At 37.5% G+C, this 24801-nt stretch overlaps 1 protein-coding gene across 3 annotated transcripts in view; it reads left to right on the top strand.

The window, feature by feature from the left end:
• The first annotated feature begins 7196 nt into the window (after positions 1-7196).
• Positions 7197-24801, top strand: part of LOC106876914 (transient receptor potential cation channel subfamily M member-like 2) — a 52490-nt gene continuing 34885 nt past the window's right edge. For all 3 annotated transcript variants that reach the window (XR_016244664.1, XM_089364663.1, XM_014925663.3), the window contains exons 1-9: positions 7197-7336; positions 13463-13561; positions 13747-13787; positions 15873-15963; positions 17354-17397; positions 19395-19479; positions 20303-20483; positions 21556-21710; positions 23167-23341. Coding sequence is in view for 2 of the 3 variants with exons in the window: in XM_089364663.1 (XP_089220789.1) it covers positions 13496-13561; positions 13747-13787; positions 15873-15963; positions 17354-17397; positions 19395-19479; positions 20303-20483; positions 21556-21710; positions 23167-23341 (838 nt within the window). In the remaining variant the exon portion in view is untranslated. The remainder of the gene's footprint in view (positions 7337-13462; positions 13562-13746; positions 13788-15872; positions 15964-17353; positions 17398-19394; positions 19480-20302; positions 20484-21555; positions 21711-23166; positions 23342-24801) is intronic.

Here is a 24801-nt window from a genome sequence, read left to right as displayed (position 1 = left end):
AAACTCACATGCTTACACTCACAGAAATCTCCGTCAATTTCAATAATGGCTGTCCCAACAGACCGGTCCACTCATTGAATTAATACATAAGTGAGTGACCCCATTTATGCACTTTAAGACATATGGACGCTAAGAGTATGTGTCTGAGTATTCCACAGACACATGTACACTTAACGTAATTCTTTAGGAGTAAGCAATGTGAGAAAGTGTGAAACAAAGCTGGCCCTTTCTCCTGGGTTGGAAAAGACCAGGAAGCCTCTGAAACGGACGTGTCTTCTGTGGCAAAGAGAAAGAAGTATTCTCAATGTTCCTCTAGCATTCTCAGAATCGTCACCGAGTAGCAGAAGGTAGCTGGGCCCACCATGAGACACGTGGGACACAAAGACATTTAAGGCCGCGTTCTGTCGTGAGACAAACAATATATGAATTTTCCTGTTTGGAGTATTATATCTTGATTCAAATATCTTTGCTGCTACGTCTGTGTGAGTTCTTTTACGTCTGTTATTGTGAGACATTTTTTGTAACTGTTTGTTTAACAGTAGTTTTTCGCCCTACGGGGCAGGAAAATACCATTCATTTGGCGACAAGAATTTTTTCTGTTATTTTTGTCTTTTTGACAAAATGGCGACAGCCGAAAGCAACGCTCCCATTCAGGGAGAAAGTATGCCAAAGCAAAGTTTTTCTCAGGCTGTTGGTGGAAGCACAATTGAACTGAAAATTGTAAAAGAGAGTCTGTACGCGTTCAGGAAGTACATACAAAAAGTGGATGGTGAAACCAAATTGATTCCACCACCCGAGACTGTCAATGCACGAAAGGAAAAGATAGTAGTATACAAGGTATACAATATAAAAGAAAAAAAAATCACGGAGGTTCGTAACGAACTGGTCGAGAGGTGTCTGGCGCCAATATGGCCAAAGGTCCGCCACGTCAACCGCGGAGTACGAAGTGCAATGGTTGAGGTGCACTTCGACTCGGCTGAAGTGGCGAGGGAGGTCTCGACGGAGACGTTAAAAAACGATGTAATCATGTTGCTGCCCACTTACATGGGAAAAAGAACAGCACGGGTGACCATTGAGGACATACCTTTCAGATACGACGTAATGTGGGCGGCAGCAGCGGTTATATTTGATGTCGAGGAGAAAATTAATATCCTAAGCATGAAGACGTTGGAAATTCTGGTCCAAGTTGAGAACAGCACATTCGAGAATTTGCCTGATAGGGTGTTTGTGGGGGAGGGGCATACCATCCACGTGTCGGTGGAGGGACGTCGACCCAGATGTTTCAAGTGTGGGCAGAAGGGTCACGTCCGCTCGGCCTGTGTAAAAACAAGGCCAAACACCGTTAAAACGAGTGACGCCCCTCCTCCGAAAGCGGACGAGGAAGAAAAAGAAAAAGGCAAAGCAGTCACCATCGAAGTGGAGAGTGGAAACACGGTAGAAGGAAAAAAACAGCAAGAAAAAGAACAAGAGAGAGAAAAAATAGTTGCGTAGTGGTGAACGAAACGGAAAAGATGGAGTTCCAAACTGCGAGCTACAAAAGGAAGAAACAACACACGCCAGAGTCCCCTCCCCAAACAAAAAAAAAAACCTCTGCACAGACAGAGGAAAAAAAAACAACTTCCCACCCTTACCCCGCCGGCACAACGCTGATAGGACAGAGGTTCAAGCCCCCCACCCCTCAACCTGCATTGAAAGGTTTTAAAAAAAACGAAAAAATAGTGGCGATAAACACTAAAAATGAAAAAGTGGTGAAGTATATCAAAGCCCACCCAAGGGTAAGATATTTCAAGAGCGGCACAGAGGACGCTCAATACAGATATGCAAAGGTCTCGGAAGAAGACTTTGCAGAAAGACTGTTTCAAGAGCACGTTAGAAACAAACTAATAATTGACGTCTCCAACGACGTAAAAGAGGGCAGATTGATTGTCAGCCCGGCAGCCACCCCAAACCAGAGCCCGGTGGCAACCCCGAGGAAGAGTAATGCAGAAACGGAAGGAGGAGGGGAGGTTGGCAGACAAAAAGTGCCATGCTCCCTCTCACAACCGTAAGTCCTCATTTTCTACCTTTATTTTTCAATGATTAAGTTGGGTAGTTTAAATGTGCGTGGAATGGGGTCGAAATGGAAACAGGCTTGTTTTCTGCACGACCTCATTTCACATAGAATAGATGTGGCTGTAATAACCGAGTCCAAGATGAAGGGACCTGAAGCGTTCTCGCCCCTCCTCAATGGTTACGAGAAATTTATTTCTCCGAGCCGGAGGGGAGGTGCAGGCGTGGCAGTCCTCATCAAGAAAAACTTGGATTTGCAGATACGTACTGTCTTTCTGGACCCAGAAGGTAGGCTGGTCGTCCTAGATGTGACACACGAAAGTAAGCAGTCCCTCAGGTTGGTGGCTGTCTACGCTCCTAACGAACACAGGCAGTCGGATTTTTTTCGGAACCTGGAGTACTTTCTATTGACGTCTAAAACCATAGTATTGTTAGGGGACTTCAACACTATTCTCGATGCGCGAGTTGATAGTGTAGGCTCCGCTGATAGGAAAGGAAATTCTTGCCTCAAAGGTCTACTAGAGAGCTTTAATCTAGTAGACCGTTACCGACTGGATGAGCCGAGCGTTCCACAGTGGACGTGGAGTAACAACGACGGCTCACGCAGATCGTATATAGATAGAATGTTTGTTAAGGAAAGAGATAAGAATAGTTTTAGCTGTCCACATTTTTGCATTGTGCCTTACTCGGATCACAAACTTGTGACGTGTGAGGTGCATATAGATAAGTGTCATAGACAGGGACCCGGGTATTGGAAAATGAACAAGTCTATTTTGACTTGTGTAGCTTTTCGTACCCGGATTAAGGAGTTAGTGCAGAGGGCATTATGTGGCACCATCATTAATAATAGATGGTGGCACGCCCTCAAGAGAGCCATACGACTTGAGTCCATTAGATTTAGCAATCAGCTAAGTTTAGATAGGACTAGAATAGAGGGTGACTTAGTCAGGAGTCTAGATGAGGCAATGGAATCTGGCACCGCATCCAGAGTGACGGCGGCGAGAACGGTCTTGTATCGTCACCTCAATGCCAAACATGAAGGATGCCGAGTCAGAGCTAAGTTACGCGCTGGGAAACGAGAAGGTATCAACGCAGCCAGATGGGCTCGCCATGTGGAGAGTCAGAAGGGCAAGAAGTCCTGCATTGGGTCTTTAACTGACGGGCAGGGACGCAGGATCTATGGACAGGAGGAGATGCAAAAGGCCCTTCACCAGCATTTTGCTCGGGTGTTCGGGGAGAGCGGTCCGCTTGGGCGTGGGGAGCCCTTAAGGGACTTTCTAGCTGGCGGGCCTCGACTCTCGGCGCGCGAGGCTGAATGCTGTGAAGGCCTGATCACTCCCGCGGAGGTAAGAGAGGTGCTGGCCGAGTGCGCTGGGGAAAAGTCTCCGGGACTGGATGGTCTGCCCTACGAGTTTTACCGAGCAATGCCGGACTTGTTTGGGGAGATTCTGGCAGGCGTCTATGCAAACTGGCAGCAGAATGGGAGAATTCCCAGTTCTGTAAGCTGGGGAGTTGTGACGCTGATACAGAAGGACCCAAGCAAGGGGGATAGCATTAGTAACTATAGGCCCATAACTCTACTCAACGTAGAGCTAAAGATTTTGGCCAAGGTGTTAGCTAAAAGGTTGACGGCGGTCGTGGAGAAGCTTGTCGGGAAGGCACAGACCTGTGCAATCCCAGGCAGGTCGATCCAGGACAATCTTCACCTTCTCCGCTACACCTTAGACAGGGTTGGGAAATTAGCCGGCAAAGGAGGGGCAGTGGTCCACTTAGACCAAAGTAAAGCATTCGATAGGGTCGACCATCGGTACCTGGAGGCCGTCCTCGAAGCGGCTGGGATAGGCCCGGGCTTTCGCGGGTGGATCTCCGCTATGTACAGCGGCATTAAATCCACCGTCCAGATAAACGGTTACCTAACGGAGCCGTTTTCGATCAAGCGGTCTGTTCGTCAAGGGTGCCCCTTGTCTCCGGTCCTGTATGTTTTGGCCCTGGAGCCATTGCTGCGGAGGCTGGAGAAGTTGGGTGGCAACCCTAATGAGATCGGATGCGGTAAGTTTACTTCTGCGTATGCGGACGACGTCACTCTCATCGTGTCTGAGGAAGCACAACTACCTCGAGTAGAAGATGCTCTCCGAAGATACGAAGCGGTGGCAGGAGCTAAAGTTAACAAGGACAAGTCCATCGGTCTGCGCCTCGGCACCTGGAGGAACAGGCCGTTATCGTCCAGTGTCGTTGGACACTGGACAGATGGTCCTGTTAAGTTGCTTGGAGTCTGGTTCGGTTCAGATTCACAGACGGAGAAGAATTGGAGCGAGGTAGTAAACAAGGTGGAGGCCATAATCCGGAAGTGGTCCGGGCGGTCTCTGTCCTTGAAGGGTAGAGCGGAGGTAGTGCAGATGTTTATAGCATCTGTAATCACCTACCGCCTGTCCGTTGTGCCTTGCCCCGATTTTTGGCTAAACAAGCTGGTACGACTCCTCTTCCGCTTTTTGTGGAGGGGGGGGGGGGAAAGCCACTTGTGAGGCGCTCCGTATGCTGCCAGGAACCGCTAAAGGGTGGTTTGGGGATGCCCTGGCTAATGATGCGCAGACATGCGTTGAGGCTGAGACATCTCTGGTGCCACCTGGAGGGTGATAAGGTGTGGAGTCCGTTGGCGGAGGAGTTCCTGCCGCGACCGGCCTCGCTGGAACGATTTAAACCCGGTCTCATTAGAAGATGTAATCTGACTTTATGGCAGAAGGAGTGCCGTCAGGCACTCTGGTCTATCCACAAGACGGGCAAGGCTGGCTGCGGGAATACCACCTCGGTATTTTACAGACGGCTAGTGGAGGAGGGAAACGATGACGTCTTAGGAGGGGCTCTGGGGTTCGACGAGAACCAACTCGCCAACCTGTTTCGTAAGACCTTCAAGCCAGAGTACTTGGATAATTTCCAAAAATCTCTGACTTGGCAGAGTTACAGGAATGCTCTACCTGTTCGCGAAAAGTTATCCAGGCACGGTTTAGCAGTGCCACCGACATGTCCGAGATGCGAGCAGGACAGTGAAACTGTCCAGCACGCTCTCGTACATTGTCGGAAGCTCTCCGGCTTGATGATTTACGTGGAACACGTGTTGTCGCATTTGGGACGAGTACAGCTGTCGGCTGAGTCTATGATAAAGATGATACCGCCAACTGGACTATCAAAGGAAGGTGAGGCTTGTTTTCTCTGTACGGTAGCAGTATTGAAAGAGTGTATATGGAGGACGAGAATGGAAGGCATCGTGACAGGGTCCTACATATCCGGCCCTGGATTGCTGTTCTACTTCAGATATCACCTGAAGAGCAAGATAGGGCTGGAAAAGAGAACCCTGTCTGAGAAAGTATATGAACGAAGATGGAAGGAAGTAGTGAAAAAGGTGGGTGTAAGTCACCCAAACTAATCATTGTGAAAATAAAAGGCAAACTGCTGGGCCTTATAGGCTGCCGGGTTGAAAAACCCAATCTCCCCTTCTTTTTATAGACATACATGTGTGTAGGTGTATGTATGGGTATGTGTGTGTGTGTGTATGTATGTATGTATGTATGTATGTGTATATATATATATATTTATATAGATGTGTGTGGGTATGCATGCATATGTATGTCTGGATATTCAAAGTCATCGTTTTTTTTTTTTTAATTTTATAAAAACATCGTAAAAATTTTTTAAAAAGAACTTCATACATTTTGTACATTTGTTTGTATTTGTCTTTGTATCATCTATGTAAATTAGATCCGTAGTGATCATAATAAAAATTTTACAAAGACATTTAAGGCCAAGTTCTACCTGGTGAGTGAAAGCAGTTTATGTTCAGCACGAACCTGGAAAATTACATAATCATGCGGAGAAGAAGAATGAGGAGGAGAAAAACTGCTGACCTACTATATATTGATAGTAGAAGACTAAATGAGGTGCGACTAAGAAAGAATTTAACGGTTGGTGTGATAGATTCCAAGAAGGCTTACGGCAATGTTCCACACTACTGCTTCTTGGAATACCTGAGGACGCTCAGAATCAATGAGAAGAGAAGCAGCCTTTTGTGAAAAGCGATTAATGTGTGGGAAGTAGAATTAATATGTGCAAAGGAATCGTTTGAAGCGTAAAAATACGCAGGGGATATTCCTAGGAGGCTCACTCTCTCTTTTATTCCATTTATAAATCACCTGCTTCATATGGAAGGCCACAAGCTATACACAAGAAGAGAAAAAGACTCGGATTCTCTAATCCAAATAAGAAATATTCAGCAAGGATATTGGGATGCTGCCTAGGGTAAATAAATGCGCATTGTTAATTATTAAGAGAGGCTGGAAGATAAGCTCCGATGGTATATCATTAGATAATAATTAGGTGAGTGATACAAGTGCGTGGAAATGCTGCAAGACGATAGGAAAACGGAAGGAGAAACGAGAAAGAAAATCTTCAAAGAGTACATGAGAATAATCAGAAAGGTGCTCAAAGCAAAGTTAAATGGAGAGAATATTATTAAAGTAATAAATACACGAGTCATGCCAATATTAGGATACACTGCTCCCTTTCTAAAATGGACAAAGATCGGATCTCCGTAGCTTAAATAGAAAAAAAACACACACAAAAAAAAACAAAAACAAAACAAAATAAAACTATGAAGCAGCTCACAATTCTAACAGTAATGCCGACAAACTCTACCTACCAAGAAAGAAAGGAAAATGAGAATTACTAAACACAGAAGACATCATTACTACTGCGATATTAGGGTAAGAAAATTATGTTGTGCAAAGTGAAAGAACAGTATCGGCGGATGGAAATATTTAAAAAGTGGCTGAAACACCCGAAGAATTCAAGACATGATGGAAGAACAACAGAACAAACAGATAGACAGAAATGGAATTACATAGGCAATTCATGCAACAAACTGAAAATGCTGGAAGTGGACAACGCTGGCCCTGTCTAGCGGACGGAAACATGAAACAAGAAACCGAAACGTGAATTATAGTTGCTTGAAAATTGGGACTTTGCATCATCGTAACTTTTAAAATAATGCATCGGTCAACTTATTTTACCATTTTGAAAATTCTTTTATATTGGGGCTTAAACACCGGGATATCCAAAGACAGTTTCTTCCCCGGTACTACTGGAATTTAGCAAATTAAAAGTGACAAACCGGTTACATCTTCAGCAAGCGTGAAAAGTTTATTTATATATCTTAACAAGTGTCTTTCTTTTCTTGTGACCGTCCGCCGGGTGATCGTTCGCAGCTGTGTGGTACAGGTAGCTAACCTGCCGAAATGTAAGTGAATTATTTCATAACTTCTGTAAAGTTTCTTTATCTGGTTGTTCTTTATCAAATAGTAATTAGTGCGTGAGTGCAGTTAACTGTTTAATTTAAAAACCAAACCTTATCATTAAAACTGTTGAAAAGCAATAAGAATATGTTGGTCAAATTACGATATTAGTTTAAAGGTGGTGACCTGGTAGAACCGTTGGCATGTCTGTCTTTACGTTCTGAGTTCAAATTCCTTTCGGGGTCGATAAAATAAGTACAGGTTGAGAACTGGAGTTGATGTAATCGCCTTAGACCCTAGCTTGCTGTCCGTATACCTAAATTTGAAACCAAATTACTTTATTATTCTTATTTGAAAATTAATTTGAAATATTGAACACGGGCTTGTATTAGTTTCAGTTTTGTGGTTTCGGCTTAATATACAATAATGAATGTAATTTCTCTCCGATTTATTAAAAAAAAAAAAAATTGTACAAGCTTACGGAAGTTCTAAAAAAAGAAAAGAAAAATCGTAATCTTTTATGCTTATAAACGGTGTCCGAAGAAATTGTCGGGAAAAAAAACCAAAAAGAAAAAACCAACTAAAAACACAAAGCAACAAAAAAATTAAATAAAGTTCGGTCGGTTTTTGTTCCGAAACGCTTGGTGGTGCCCAATCCATAATCATTGGTATCTCCTGGGAAATGAAAGAGTTACAGAGACAAGGAGAAAAATAACATGAAAAAAAAAAGAAAGATTTTTCAGAATCCTTGTCAGTAATAATGAAATACAGGAATACTACACATGCACACAATGGGCTTCTTTCAGTCTCCGCCTACCAAATTCACTCACAAGACTGGTCGGCCCGAGGCTACAGCTGAAGACACTGACCCAAGGTGAACCCGGAACCATGTGGTTGGGAAGCGAGCTCCTTACCCTACAGCCACCCCTGCGCTTATATATATATATATATATATATATATATATATATATATATATATATATATATATATATATATATATATATATATATATATATATATATATATATATATATATATATATATATATATATATATATATATATATATATATATATATATATATATATATATACACACATATGAATACGTAAACGTTCCTATTTTGTGAAAATTTTACTGAGTTTCTATGGGTTTCTATTAAACAGAAATCGCGTTTATTTATTATTTATTTTTTTTTAAAGTCTAACTGGGAAGGTAGAATATTTGACAGGAGAAATAAGGAAACAGTCAGAATTGGGCATAATTTCCGCCTGTTTTATAAACAGCTATTATTCATTTTTTAAAACTAATAAATCTCACCGCACTCCATAAACATTTAAAAGAAATATTTTCCCCTCTCTTCTTCGTTATTAAGGAGAAAGAGTTGCATCCATATAATTCTTGTTTCGGTTTGGTATTTAATAAGCTTGAAATTATCTGAATTTCACTACACACCGCAATTTATCCGCCTCAGTTTTCAAACCGCACAGCTCTCCAAACCTAGGACAAACTCTGAGGCACAGAGGTTTGTATGTGCATGTGTGAAGTGCGCGCGTGTTTCTATACATTCATACACACACGTTTAAGTATATATGTCTATGTATGTATGTATGTATGTGTGTATACACGATTGTCAAAGCTTTTAATAACAACAACACTAACAACAGCAAAAAAAAAAATTAGCCAAATGAAAATATGGGAAAATATGGTGCCCAGAGTTACGGCCTTCTGTGTTTAAAACACAGAAATCTGGAGAAATTGTCGGAAAAAAAAGAAGTGAGAAAGTTAGGTTACAACCTGTTGAATGGTGTGTATATTTCGGAACCCCATCCATCGTAATTCCAGGTGGATGAAACAAGAAATTATATATATATATATATATATATATATATATATATATATATATATATATATAAATATATATATATATATATATATATATATGTATATATGTGTGTGTGTGTGTGAGAAAGTTGGTATGTGAAAGCACGTGGTTGGATGTATAAAAGATAATAAGAGTGAAAAAACTACAGAAGGCTTGTGTTACATGGATAAAGTATATATTTAAATTATGTCAGAAAAATGTTATAAAATCTTTTTGATACCAAAAAGATTTTCTAACATTTTTCTGACATAATTTAAATATATACTTTATCCATGTAACACAAGCCTTCGGTAGTTTTTTCACTCTTATCTTTTTTATATGTATATATATATATATATATATATATATATATATATATATATATATATATATTATAATGGTAATAATAATAATATAAATAATATATAATAATATGCATATATCCATACATATATGTACATACATCTATATGTATAGATACATGCATATATGGGTACAGGACATCACACACACAAAAAAAAAAAAAACGTTAAACACAATGAGAAACGAAAACAAAAAACGAACTATTTTTCGAACAACGAAAAAAAAACAAACAGAGAAACGAGACATGCAACATAAAGAATCTTCTCCTTCATCAGTTGTCCCTGTCCATCTATATATATATAGCTCAGTACTGGAGGTGGGGGTCGATGTAATTGACATAATCCCCTCTTCCAAGCAGCCCTTGTGGCAAAAGTTTGAAATCATTATTGTTTACAGAATATATATATATAGATAAAGGGGCCAAGAGATCTGTCCCCCTTCCTGAACGGCTATGAGAAATACGTTTCTCCGAGTCAGGCGGGAGATGAGGGTGAGATGTTGGTCCTACTAAAAAGAAACCGAGAAGAACTGGACGGAGGTATTGAGCAGGGTGGCTGCAGTAGTCAAGACCTGGTCTTGTTCGGGCATCTACTGGCTGACGTTTACGCGAACTGGCAACAGAATAGGTTTATCCCTAGATCTGTGAACCGGGGAGTAGTGACGTTGGTCAGAAAGGATCCGGACAAGGGGACGTTATAGAGAATTTCAGGCCCATCACTCTGTTAAACGCAGAAGTGAAGATTTTGGTCAAGGTCTTAGCGAAAAGGTTGACGCGTGTCATGAATGGTATAGTCGGGGGGGGGGGGGGGCACAGACATGTGCCATCCCAGGCAGAACCATTCAGGATACCCTCCATCTTATTCGCTATACCATAGAGGGTTGGTAATCAATCTGGCAAAGGTGGGGCATTGGTACATTTGGACCAGTCTAAAGCTTTTGATAGGGTTGACCATCGATACCTCGGCCTAGGCTTCCTCAGGTGGTTTATTGCTTTGTAACACAACATTGACTCGATAGTTCGGGTGAACGGTTTCCTTTCGAAACCGTTCTCTATCAGACGCTCGGTTCGTCAAGGATGTCCGCTCTCACCGCTTTTGCATGTGGTAGCTCTCGAGCCACTACTGCGAAGGTTGAGTGGCATTCCGAGAGAACCAGGTCTAGAGAAGTTTGTTACGGCTTACGCGGATGATATCACTATCAGCGTAACCTCAGTAGCACTCCTACGTGAAGTGGATAAGACTATTGAGGCTTACGAGGAGGTGGCAGGAGCAAAGATTAACCGGGAAAAGTCGGTCGGCTTGCAGCTCGGCACCTGGGTTGGTAAGTCGATGCCTTCAGACAGCGTTGTTGGGCGCTGGATAGAGGGACCGGTTAAGTTGCTGGGAGTTTGGTTTGGACCAGGCCTCCAGATGGAGAAGAACTGGACGGAGGTATTGAGCAGGGTGGCTGCAGTAGTCAAGACCTGGTCTTGGTGGGAGCTATCCCTGAAAGGGAGGGCGGAGGTGGCCAATGTGTTTATCGCATCGGTCATTACCTACCGCCTGACCGTCGTGCCCTGTCCGGATTCGTGGTTGATCAGTTTGGAGAGACAGCTCTTTCGCTTTTTGTGGAAGGGTAGGTCGCCACTTTTGAAACGCTCTGTCTGCTGTCAAAAGCCTTTAAAGGGAGGTTTAGGGATGCCTTGGTTAATGATGCGCAGGCATGCGTTGAAGTTGAGGCACCTCTGGATAGTGAACGGCTGTGGTCTCCGCTGGCCAGACAAATGTTCCCCGAGTTCAAAAGTTTTTGCGAACAGGAAGCCTGGTGTTCTCGTAGACCGAGGTCGAGTGAATGGCATAAAGAGTGCCGTAAGGCCCTCTTGCTATTCCGGCACTCGGGCAACGCCAGCGGTGGGGGTTCCACACGGATTTTATATAGTCGGTTGGTAGAATCTGAATGCGACGATGGCCTGGGGGCGACTCTAGGTCTCGGGTTTATTCAACTGGACAGCCTGTTTCACCGTACATTCGGGTTGAGAACGTTGGACAACTTCCAAAAGTCCTTAACTTAGCAATGCTACAGAGGTACCTTGCCCGTTTGGGATAAGCTCGCAAGACACGGTAAGCGTCAGTCGCCGACCTGTCCAAGATGCGGGGGAGACAGGGAAACCGTCCCTCACGTTATTGTTCAGTATCCGGAGATATCTGAAATGTGGGCTTATGCTGAACACCTATTGTCCGGCGAAGGAAGAGTACAGCTGTCGACTGAGTCAATTATAAAAATTGACTCACCGGCAGTTTTAACAAACGAAGGTAAGAATTGTTTTCTTACGGTTGTAGAAATAGCGAAAGAGGTAGTATGGAAGACTAGGATAAAAGGAATTAAGACAGGCAACTTTATCTCTGGCCACAATTTACTATCATTTTTTACTTTTCATTTGAAAAGGAAGGTGTGGCTGGAGAAGAGATGTCTGTCGGAGTGTACGTTCCAAAAGAGATGGAAGCATGTTGCACGAGTGTTGTGCGTGCAAGGAACCGTGTGAATAGACGGAAAAAAAAACGAATAAAAAAGGTACCACCGATAGATCGGGGCTTGTGGGGTCGGAGCGTGGCCTGATCATCGCTTCATTTGTATTGTCCTTGTATTGTTAATTTCATTCGATTTTTTAAAATATATTTTATTTGAAATTAAAAAGATCAATAGAATATGGTGTTAAACTAATGCCCTCTTGAATACATATTTCGAGTGTACACTTTTTCTCATCAACTTTACACACACACACACACACACCCAAGCTTTGGTATATATAATGTGTATGTGTGTGTGTATGTATGTATTTGTGCGAGTAATATACAACTCTTTACATCCAGACCGACAGAAGAGCAAAGGTGGAGCCGCACATCAAGATATCAGAGAATCGGAAAACGGAACCCAAAAAATGAAAAGAAATATATATCTTACTGGTTAAGATTTGAGAGTTATTTCCCTTGATATAACTGAAAAAGTATTGTAAACTTAAATTGAGCGAGCAGACGGAAATAATGCTGCTGTGCAAAAGTTTACTTCACAACTACATGGTTCCGGGTTCATTCTCACTACGTGGCACCTTGGGCAAGTGTCTTCTACAATAGACTCAGGCCGACCAAAGCCTTGTGAGTGGATTTGGTGGACGGAAACTGAAAATGTTTTGTGCATGTGTGTTGTGTGTGTGTGGTGTGCGTGCGTGTGTGTACCCCCGCTGTCACTTGACAATCAATGTTAGATTTTTTATGACCCTGCAACATAATAGTTCACTAAAAGTGACCGGTAGAGTAAGTACAAGGAGTACTAGATAAGAGTCATTTTATTAAATAACTAAATATGTCATCAAATACCTCTTGAGTACGCACATACAGAAACACACACAAACGCATGCACACACACACAGACATACACACATGATGCATATATATATATATATATATATATATATATATATATATATATATATAAATATATATATGTATGTATTATGTGTGTATGCACACGTGTGCCTTCCCACGGTTGTAGGTATGGCTTTATAGTCAAAAGGCACACACAAGGTGCATGCTGGTAGAATCATTAACACGCTGGACTAAATGCTAACCAGTATTTCATCTGAATTTACGTTCTGGGTTCAAATCCCATTGAAGTTCACTTTGTCTTTCATTCTTTCGGTATTGATAAAATAAATGCTGGTCAAGTACTGGAGTCAATGTCTAGCTTCTCTTTGGAAATTTTCACTCCACACGAAATGTGTGTTTTTATGTGTACATTAGCAGATGAAGAAAAATAATAATAAAAAAAAAAAAAAGAATTTACGAAATATCAAATCAGAAATTACTATTAAATTTGAGTTCATTTTTTTTTAATTCTCGTTTATTCAAAATATTATTTTATTTTCAGATTATAGGAACATAAAATATTGAAGAGAAAGCAATGACTACCAACAACGATGATGGAGATGATAAAAAGAAAGTTATTGATGATGAAAAGAAGAGAAATGTAAGTACAAAATGTGTGTCTATTGTCATAGTTGTTGTTTAGATAGTTCAGTCTTCCTGTTGATGCTCTGCAAGAAACTACACGTATTCCATTAACCTATAGTGTTACTGCATTAATGTCAAAAGTTGGAAGTTTTAACTTCATCATTTGCTCTAATATTTACTATTGTTTCTTTTATTTTGCAGAATGAAATGAAGCTATGGATGAGACATCACATAAAATTGAGGTAATGCAACAGATATGTTCTTAAATTTGATGACATATGTAAATCATTTCCAAACAGCACATTTCACTTAAGATTTAGAAATGAAACAAAGCTTCTAACCTTGCATTACCTGGTCCTTAAAGAAATTAAAATATATATTATTTCCTTCAATTTCACAAACAAAATTTTTTTAATAATACCATTTGTATTATTTTATTTTCAGTAAGGTGATGAGCTGGAAGAATCAAAGAAAATGCTTAGTGGCATTTCTTCCAACTTTATTTTCTGACTTCAGATTCTGCTGAGGTCAACTTTGTCTTTCGTCCTTTTGAGGTTGAGGAAATAAGTACCAGTTGAATATTGGGTGCAATGTAATTGAGTTATCCCCTTTCCCTCAAAATTTCAGACTTTGTGCTTAAAGTAGAAAGGCTTATATCATTTTCAGTTGGAGAGGAATTGAAACAGCTGGCATTTAGTATAGCAATGCATCATTCCTGCAAACTTATCAGCCTCAAAACAGTCATAACATTAATAATATTGACAAAACATATCGCATTTTAATGAGGAACAGATTTTACTGGTTTCAACCATTGAGCCACCGTCATGCTTTGGCACCACCTTAAAGGTTTTAATCAAGCAGATCAAGCACAATTCATATTTCAGTCTGATGATTAGTTGTTGAACCTCTTTGTGTATGTGTGTAATGTGTGTGTGTGTATGTGTGTGTGAAGACAGATGTATAAACAACAAGAAGGTGTAGGAGTTTGACTCTCGGGAAAGTGAGAAAGTCTTTTATGTTTCGAGCCTATGCTCTTCAACAAAAAGGAACACGAGGAAATAAACAGAGAGAGAAAAAAAAAAACATGTGGATTTAGTGGTCAGTCATATATATATATGTATGTATGTATGTATGTATGTATGTATGTATGTATGTATGTATGTACATAAATACACATTACTGAGGAGAGCACAGGTTAGGTTGGTAGCCACCTTGTTTGAGTGGTTGTCATGCAGCTAACCAAAAGACTGTTCTATATTGAATTGGCAGAAGGCAAGTACAAACAAGGTGGGCAGAAAAAGTGCTTCAAAGATCCTCTGAAAGCCTCACTAAAGTGCTTTCAGATCAGCCCTGACGTCTGGCAAATGCAAGCACAGGATCACCATGCCTGGCATAGGTAGCGACACCAACAGAAGTGCCACTTCTTACAAACAAAACAGGATCATATGAATGTAAAGAAAATGTGAGAAGTGCAAGTCCAGAGCTAATTCTTTGCCTTCATTCCTAGCAGACCACCAGTGCTTGACCCGCAGGAGAACCTTCTGAGCATGCATTGGCCTGACTGACCACAGCCAGATGCATTGTGACCTAGCTTCTCCCACCTGATGTCCTTTATCATCATCGACAATGACAGATGAACTTTACTGTTATTATGAGTTGGCAGAATTGTTAGCACACCAGGCAAGATGCTTAGTGACATTTTGTCCATCTTTATGTCATGAGTTCAAATTCTGTTGAGGACTCCTTTGCCTTTTTTCTTTTTGGGGTTGATAAAATAAGTACCAATGGAGTACTGGGGTTGAGGTAATTGACTCACACCCTCCCCCAAATTTCAGGCCTTGTGCTTACAATAGAAAGGATTATTATTAATATTATTGTTATTGTTATTATTACTGAGTGAGAGAGCAGTGTATGCCATCAAGGTGACACTGAGGTACATGTATATTAAGCCCATCATGACTACCTATCTATTATTATTATTATTATTATTATTATTATTATTATTGTTATTATTGTTATTATTGAGAAATTGTCTCTTTCTGACTTCTGTCTAAATTTTCTAGCTTCTTTTACTCTTTGTTCACCTCTCACCTTTGACATCTGACCAAGTCATTGCATTGCTCTCTCTCTCTGGAAATACACACCTCCCACATCTTTTCTTCAACTTTAATTCCTCTTCCATTTTCTTGATTCCATTTCAGCAAAAACACAACCTTCCTTCTATTTCTCACTCTCAAACAAAAGATAAAGACTGAAATATTAGACTCTAGGTTCATCATGACAAATTCATTTTATAAATCTTGAATTCTATCATTTACTGATTTCAGCTTAGTAAAATCAAATCCTCGAAGTAATGATCAAGCACACGAGAGAAATAGAAACGATCTACAAAAGTTACCAAGTAGTGAAGAAATCAGAGTAATTCTTTTAAAATTGTCTATTTTATTGATTATTCTTTAAATGTGCAGTTTGGAATTTCATTAATGTGTTTGTATGACAGCAACACTATATAATCTGTAAAGCCTTGTGAGTAGATTTGGTGGATGGAAACTGTTAGAAGCACATTGTACATACATACATACAAACAAGTTTTGGCTAATTAAGCAGTCTGATGAGGACTTAGCTGACTGAAACTTTGAAGTCATGATCAATGGAATTCTTATTTAAGAATTATATGCATACATACAGACATGCATCTCTCTCTCTCTCTCTCTATGTATACACACACACACACACACACACACACACACACACACACACACACACACACACACACACACACATATATATATATATATACACACACACATGCACATATACATAAGTAAAATACATACAGAAATAAATGTGCATGTACAAAAGAGAGAAGGAAAGAAAAACTAGAAAATGGAATCTGAAAGTTGAATGGCGATACTTCATTAACAGGGAAATAAATAATTTAAAGACTAGATGAACGTTCCTAAACTTCTCATGCAGGGAATTAAGCTCTTAACTCTTTTGTTACCAACCCGGCTGAAAGCGGCTCTGGTTCTGAGTACAAATGCCTTGTTTTCATAAGTTTTGAATTAAAATCTTCCACCAAACCTTAGTCACAATTTATGTTCCTAACACCAGCTTAATGATAACTAAGTTATTTTACTAAATTCTTTGTTATAGTCAAAGTAATTGAAAGAAAAAGAGCATCTCAAAATAAATACGGTAACAAAAGGGCTAAAGAACTGAGACATTGACCTGGTTTTAATTCTCAGTTTCAATTCCTGGATTCAACGTCTGTTTGCAGGAGTTGGTATTTCTCTTTCCTTAAAATTATAATATTATGTCAAGTTCAAAAACACCAGATTAGTATTAAACATAATCTCCACTGTTGCTTAAACACCTGTTTTTATACACTAAAAAATGCTGAGTCGGTTTGTTGTATTTCTAATCACCATTTATCTTGATCATGCACCATTTAATTTGGTAAACTCTAATCTGAATTCACCACTTTTTCTCATGTCTCTTATGTCTCTTATTTGGCCTTACTCTGCTCTTGATACCACCATTTCTCATGTGGTACCATATGTCATGCATTAACATCACATGCACAAGTTAGCACAAAAAAAAAAATGTGTTTCATTCTTAATGTGGCTTGGATTATTTCCACTAAACAATTGCAGCTATATTCCAATTTTGTACACCCAAATATGTCTTTATCACTGTATAATTGCACTACAAATATCACAGACTTTCTTTCACTGATTTGAGTTACACATTTCTAAATTCCTTATTCCTTGTAACATCCAATATTATTTCATCATTTATTTTCCAGATAGGAGAAACAAATTCTAATCTTCCCCCAATACCTGATAATGCGTAAGTATATTGTCATTTCAAATGATACTTTTTACATTAAACTAAATTTCTTATATTCTCTGTTCTTCAAAGGAATTGAAAAATTCATTTTTTTGCTTCAGTATTTGGACAATTTTGGGAAGAAGGAAGAATATAGAAATCATCTCTACTCTTCAAAATAAATGCAAGTTATCTAGTAATATTGATTCAATGACAGAATGATGAAAATCAGAAGTCTATAATTTGGGCAAAGCTGATCAATCTTAAGACTATTATAACATTGATAGCTTAAACATGCAAAATTGTATTGGCAAACTAATTTAGACTTTGTGACATCCATAGCTATCTTATTTATTAACAACAGATTTAAATAAATTGGAATTAAATAAGAGTTTTATCAGTGTTTAATCTACAAACCATTAAATGAAAATGATTTGTAGATTAAATACTGACCAAAAATAATGATAAACATTGATGTAAGTTTTAACTCACTACTTTAGCAATCTCTCCCATATAAAGCCAGTTTCAATAACACTTAACAAAGAGAATTGAATTATTCGCTGCAAGCAATTTGTATGAAGTTTATTGAATTTCAGAAGAGATAGAGTGCTGGACTAACTTGTTGCATTTATTACTCTTCTTTCACATCTTGGTTCAACTTTCTTGAAATTAACATTCTCTTTTGATATCTCCAATTCAATAAAATTGTAACCAGAAACATGTGATCAGATTCAAGCTAATATAGTTGTACTTTATTTCAATCTACATTATTTGTAAATAAAGTGTACTGCCATTTAAGCATGACATTTTATTTAGAAACCAATATTTAAATTGAATTAGTAAGCAGAATATAACTGCTTCTGTGCATGTATCTGTTACTATTCCTCTTTTCATATACTACTTTCTTAATAAAACCATTTAATACATATATTATACTTTCTGTTTATCCCCTCTTTTCCATATTTTTTTTTTTTCTGTCACTCATATTCACACACTAAGTGCATCAGTAAAGGTTCTCAAACATTGATTCTACCATCAAGCATTACTTTGCAAAGTATGATTTGCATGGTTCCAGAATACACACCAATGATGTGTAGACTTCACACGGATAACAATTAGTACAATCACTCAATTCCACTATCTAATATTGGTCATGGATAGAAGCATAGCATACCCCATTCTCAGGAGCAATTGTAGTTTGGCATGCTCCTCTATCCACAGCATGATCTAAGATGGTTTCCTTTGCTCAGATACCTCTCATACTGTCCGTGTGCATTGGCTTCCATCCATACTTCAGTATTCATTCAAACAACTCATCTAATCAGGCTCAGAGAATTTTTTGCTTCTTTCCTTGTTTCCACAATGACAATGATGTCATCTATGAAAGTGCTCATGGGAGTGGAAACACATCTTATCATCTGACCATCGTTATTCATATACAATTTCTTGCATCTCCTAATGCTGCATTCATAACCAAAATGAAGAGGAATAGAAGAAATTCTACGTCTCACCATTTCCATCATGATGACTAGTGCTAATGCCTTCTTGAGGACAAATTGTACGAGACCTGAGCCAAAGTATTTTATTTAAAACTCTTCACATATTCAGAGTTTGAATCCTATTTGGTAAGTGACTTCATGCCAGTCAATTGAGTAATTTTTTTTTTTCTTTCTGCATGTGGTCTTATGATATCTGTATGTGTAACAGCAACACATCCCAGATGTGTAATCATTATTCCATGGTGTACCCCATTTTCTTCATTTATTTATGATAGCAAAGTATCTTTTTCATTTTTTCCCTTCTCAGTTTATTTTAAATTAATCATTATTTTACTCAAACTAAATTAAAAGATATTTGTCAATTTTTGGGTATGGATTTGTGTGAACCTTTATTTGTGAATATTTGTATTTTTAGATGTGGTTGTTTTTTTATTCCTTGATTCTGCTATTTACTATTTTCCACTTTCCCTACCATGTCATTACCTCAACTATTCATCTTCTTTCTATTTGTCTGTAAAGTGATTGTCAGAGTTCTACATCAGAATTCTGTACTGATGCATTTGGTGATGTGAAGTTTGTAGGATATGGGCAGAAAATTGCAAAGGTAATTATTTTTGATACTTATTTTATTGATAATTTCTGTTTGTGTAAATTGTATTTCAATGTGTAGTTTGTCATTTCATCAGTGACTTTGTATAACAGTAAAATTATATATTTTGTTTATGTTTAGGCTTAGATATTTTTTTTCCATACTGGAACAACTGGGTTGTACTTTGTACAGTATACAGAGACAACTATTATATTTCATACTAGAATAGAATACAATTTTTCATATTGAAAAGAGAAAAAAGCTATCATTTTCAATCAAAATTATTCTCGATTTGAATTACTTGTATTACAAACTTTGAGATGAAGAATACCACTAATTACCCTAAATTCTATTTGTGGTTGAGTTAATGAATATTTTTTAATGAATAAACCCAACTGCTATTTATGATGTTGATAGAATCAGTTACTATTTTCTTTATTGGTTTAGTAAGCTATTACTTTTTGAATTGGTTGCTCAGGTAGCTGTGTAGTAAGTAACCTGCTTACCAGCCACATGGTTCTGGTTTCAGTCCCACTGCATGGCACCTTGGGCAAGTGTTTTCTACTATAGCCTCAGGCTGACCAAAGCCTTGTGAGTGGATTTGGTAGACGAAAACTGAAAGAAGCCTGTCGTATATATGTGTGTGTGTGTGTGTGTGTGTGTGTGTGTGTGCATGCGTGCGTGTGTGCGTGCGTGCGTGTGTGTGTGTGTGAATCCCCCCACCCCTCGCAACATCGCTTGACAACTGATGCTGGTGTGTTTATGTTCCTTTCCATTGTGTCAATTGTGAAAATATATTTAAACATGTTGATCATATATCATTATTTCTCACACACAGTTTGTACGTGTGGATTATGAAACTCCAATGGAAACTATTATTGATCTGATAACAGTTCAATGGAATTTACCATTGCCTAAGTTATTCATTTCTGTGAGTGGAGGAAGAAAGAGATTCCAGTTGACACCACATTGTAAAGAAGCTTTTGGGCATGGCTTAGTCAAAGCTGCAAGGAGTACAGGTAAGCATATAAATTTTCATCTGGGATAAAAATAATGATGATTTTGATGAGGATGATGATGATGACAATAATGATGATGGTAACGACAACATATTCTTCACCCTGTTGACAAATGAAGGACATGGCAAATACAAAGCACATAATAATGGCTTAATATTAAGAATACAAAGAAAATAAAGAAAACAATGAACTGAAATGAAATGTTGTGTATATACATAGACACTCATCCATACATACATATGTTGGATATCTTTCTGTTTATCTGTCTGTCTAACTTTCTATTTATTAATCTTTTACAGTGCGACGTTTCTTTTGTGATTCAGTATATACACACACACACACACACACACACACACACACACACACATATATATGTGTGTATATTTATGTATATCTGTGTGTGGTGGGATGTATGTTTGTGTGTGTGTGTGTGCACATATGTACATGTGTCTATGTAAACGTTCACAACCTGCTCTTAGCTGCAATTATTAAAATTACAGTTTGAAACTTGACTGAAACCAGTTACTTTTGTTGATATTTCTCCGCAACAAATTGTCCACTAGCTCTGCATTTTTGAAACCCTCTGGAATAAATAAACAAAATAATAAAAAATAATATTCTCTATCTGAAAAATTGATACGGGTGGGTGATAGAATAAGCAGTCAGCCATAAAAATCCTACTTTAAGTAAACTACCATTTAACACCTATACTAACATAAAAGATAAAACAGATGTTAAGCCTGAAGGTTTGGTCTTTCTGCTAGTATAATTAATTTTATCTGACAATATTTACTCGGGTTGTGACTCAACTCACAAGTTTTCTTTTATTATTATGCTCATGTGGTCAAGGCTATATTTCACAGAGATTGTCTTAATTCTTAATCACTATAAGTTCTGTAAGACATTACTTTTTAATGAACCTGTTACAAAACCACACACTTTACTAGAATACCCAGGGAAAAAGAATGAGGTATTCTTTCATTAATGTAATAAAGAATAACAGTTTCTGTTCTTTTTAACAACTTAAAAAAAGTCAATATTTGAATATAATTACTGATTGTTTGTTTTACAGGTGCCTGGGTCATAAGTGCAGGTTTACATGCTGGTGTTGTGAAATATATTGGCAAAGCTATACATGACAATTGTATTGGCAATAATAAAGTGGTGACAATTAGTATTGCATTATGGAACTGTGTACAAAACAAGGAGTCCTTAGAAAATGACGATGTGAATTTCTGTTAATTTTAAGCTATTTTCTCTCTCTCTCTTTTTTGCTTTTCATTCTAAACTAATAATTTTATCACTCCTCTATATATTAATATTGAACATTGATTTCTAGCATTATAATATAGATTTGTAAAATTGTAATATTAAGGATTAAAGTAAAGATGGGAAGTTAGCAGAATTGTTAGTGTACTGGGTGAAACACTTGACATTTCTTCTATCTTCATGTTCTGAGTTCAAATTCTGCCAAGGTTGGCTTCACCTTTCATCCTTTTGGGATTGTTAAAATAAGCACCAGTTTAGCTCTGGGGTCAATGTAATTGACTTACCTCATCTCCTGAAATTGCTAGCTTTGTGACAAAATTTGAAATCCGTATTAAAGTATAAAGATTAAAGAGTTTAAATATTAGATTGTGTCAAAGGGTTCAGAAAAAGTCATATAATTTCCATTTAAGATACAATTGCTAATTGTGTGACAAAAGAAATGATATATTTAAGATACAGAAATAAATTTATTTCTCAAACGAGTGATAATGCTATAAATAGCGAGATCAGGATAAATTATCCATTTATTGCAGAAAAATACGTTACTGGCCAGCCATGAGACTCGAACTCACATCTCTGTGAATATTTAAGGTTCTTGACTTCTGTGTTTCATTTTTCTACTTTACTTGAATTATAAAAATAAACTGGCTAAATGGATAAGGTGAACATGGATATGAGTTCAATCTACTGCTGGTAGTTTCCTTAATAGTCAAGAATAGATACATCATCAACTTAGCCTATTTAACTCCTTATTTGAGAGGATCCAGTAGAAGTGTTGTGAGTGGTTATATAGCAGAAGTTTTTTGTCACATACTACAGCATCCTGGTTCCATGAGTAGTTGCATAGGAAGTTTCTCTGTTTTATTTTCAGGCCTATCCATAGCCAATGACAATTGGTTGGGTCATTTCCTGAGTCAAATTAGCAATCCATGAATTGTTTCTTTCTCTTTTTCCTTCAATAATTTTAGAAGTCCGTTAATTAAATAAATATGTTTAAAGAATGATAATAAATTCAATATTATCTGACATAGGTATCAGGCTAGAAGTTTCTGGGGAAGAACAGTCAACTTAACTGGTTCTTTGTTTTATACACTTCAGAAAGATGAATGGCAACGTTGACTTCTGTGGCATTTAAACTCAGAAGGTCAAGAGCTAGAACAGATGCCACAAGGCATTTCCTCTGACACTTTAGTGATTTGGCGAACCCAACATACAAAGAGAAATAATTACAGGATAAGGGAAAAAAATAAACTAAGATTTAGTGGAGAATTTTGATTTTAACTGGAATCCAGAAGGTATTACTGAAAATGACTATTGTAAGATTCATATGAGGTCAATAATGGTAAGGATTATATAAATGATAAAATGCTGCTGATAAGAAGTGTAACTAATAAAATATTGAATTGGTTTCTAGGGATCTTGGCCTGCAGAATATCACATAGGAAAAGAACCTCACCAAAACATGTGTGCTTTGGATCCTAATCATTCACATTTTATCCTTGTTGATAATGGCACAACTGAAATTTCTAATGAAGATATTGAGTTCAGAAAAATGTTGGAAAATACTATTAAAAAAAAGAAAATCCAAGGTAAGGTGTTAGACAAATCTAAACTTGACATAAAGAGCAGAGATGAAATATTAAGGACACCTTGTTAAATTTGACCATTCATCATGTTACTTTTTAGTAGAGAACCACATTATTACAATATATTGTTAATATATTTGTCTCAAAACAATTACATCATCCAGTCTAGAATAACACTTAGTACCATGTATATGGAAGTCTGTGCTTTGTTGATGGATTGTAGCAAAGCCTAAACATGTCTGAAGTTGTCTCATGCACTTGCCAAAATAATTATTAGCTAATATAAATCAGTAACAAATATTTATTTTTCTATCCTTCATGAGTATTCAGTATTAGATCTTTGATGCTCCAGGTATTAAATATTAGATATTGTTTTTCATGAGAATAATATATCTGAGTGACTAATTCCCTGAATTATTTTAAAATTATAGATAATTGTTAACTTAGTGGTAACAGATTTAATGCAGGGATAGCAGAAATTGAAATAATTATGTATTGAAGAAAAAATACCCTTCTTTATTATTCAATCCTTAATGTATTATTTTTATGATAAGTATGAGAGACAACCCCATATCTCAATTTCACAAAAATCTAAAATCTATTTCCAGCAGTTGAAAATCTATCTGTGTGTCTGTCTGTCTTCCTGGGTCTACCCTTCCAAAGGAATAAACCCAGGAAGATGTAAGATGAAGTGTTGAGAAATGATCTTCATAATTGTTCTCTTGAAGCACATTTGCTTATCCTAGTATTACAATCCAGTCTGAAGATGCTGCCATTGTTGCAGTGATGTAACATACATATTAGAGTTGAAGATTCTGGAAATATTTTTTTGCAGAGTTATATAAAAACAGGAAGTTGGAGAATTTATTGGTATTATTTCTTCCCCATTACACACGCTTCGTTTGTTAATAGGAATTATAAAGAAACATAAGTTAGGTAAACATGTAAGAAATTTCAGTGGAATAACTACAATGATTTACCATTCCTGCATGCCAGTTATTCTAACTGAATTTTTAATATTCAATGATAATAATGAATATACTAAATATATTTTGTTTATATAAAAAGCTTTATATAGAAATGCTTTTGTTAACAAATAGGTTAACTATAGATTATGTAAACAAGAGTTAAATTGAATTAGTTCAGAATAAAATTAATACTGCTAATCATCACATTTCAAGCTACCTACAACTTTTAACCCTCATGTCTTCATAAAAACAAATCACCTTATGGAAGAACTTTTATAGTTTTGTGTTTTCTGAAAACCAGAAAGGTTTTACTGATGCCAAATGTTATATCTTAATTTGAGTAAATTTTATATCTTAATTAGATATATTTTATACTAAATCAGGTATATTTAGCACCTCAATCAGGTTATACTTTATACTTTAATCAGGTATATTTAAAATTTAATCAGGTGATTCAAGTTTAACTTCTTATATCAAACATTTCATACCTTAATC

Source organism: Octopus bimaculoides, chromosome 16 (genome assembly GCF_046866305.1).
Source record: "Octopus bimaculoides isolate indiv1 chromosome 16, ASM4686630v1, whole genome shotgun sequence".
Lineage (NCBI taxonomy): Eukaryota > Metazoa > Mollusca > Cephalopoda > Octopoda > Octopodidae > Octopus > Octopus bimaculoides.
This window is presented reverse-complemented; position numbering and strand designations above follow the sequence as displayed.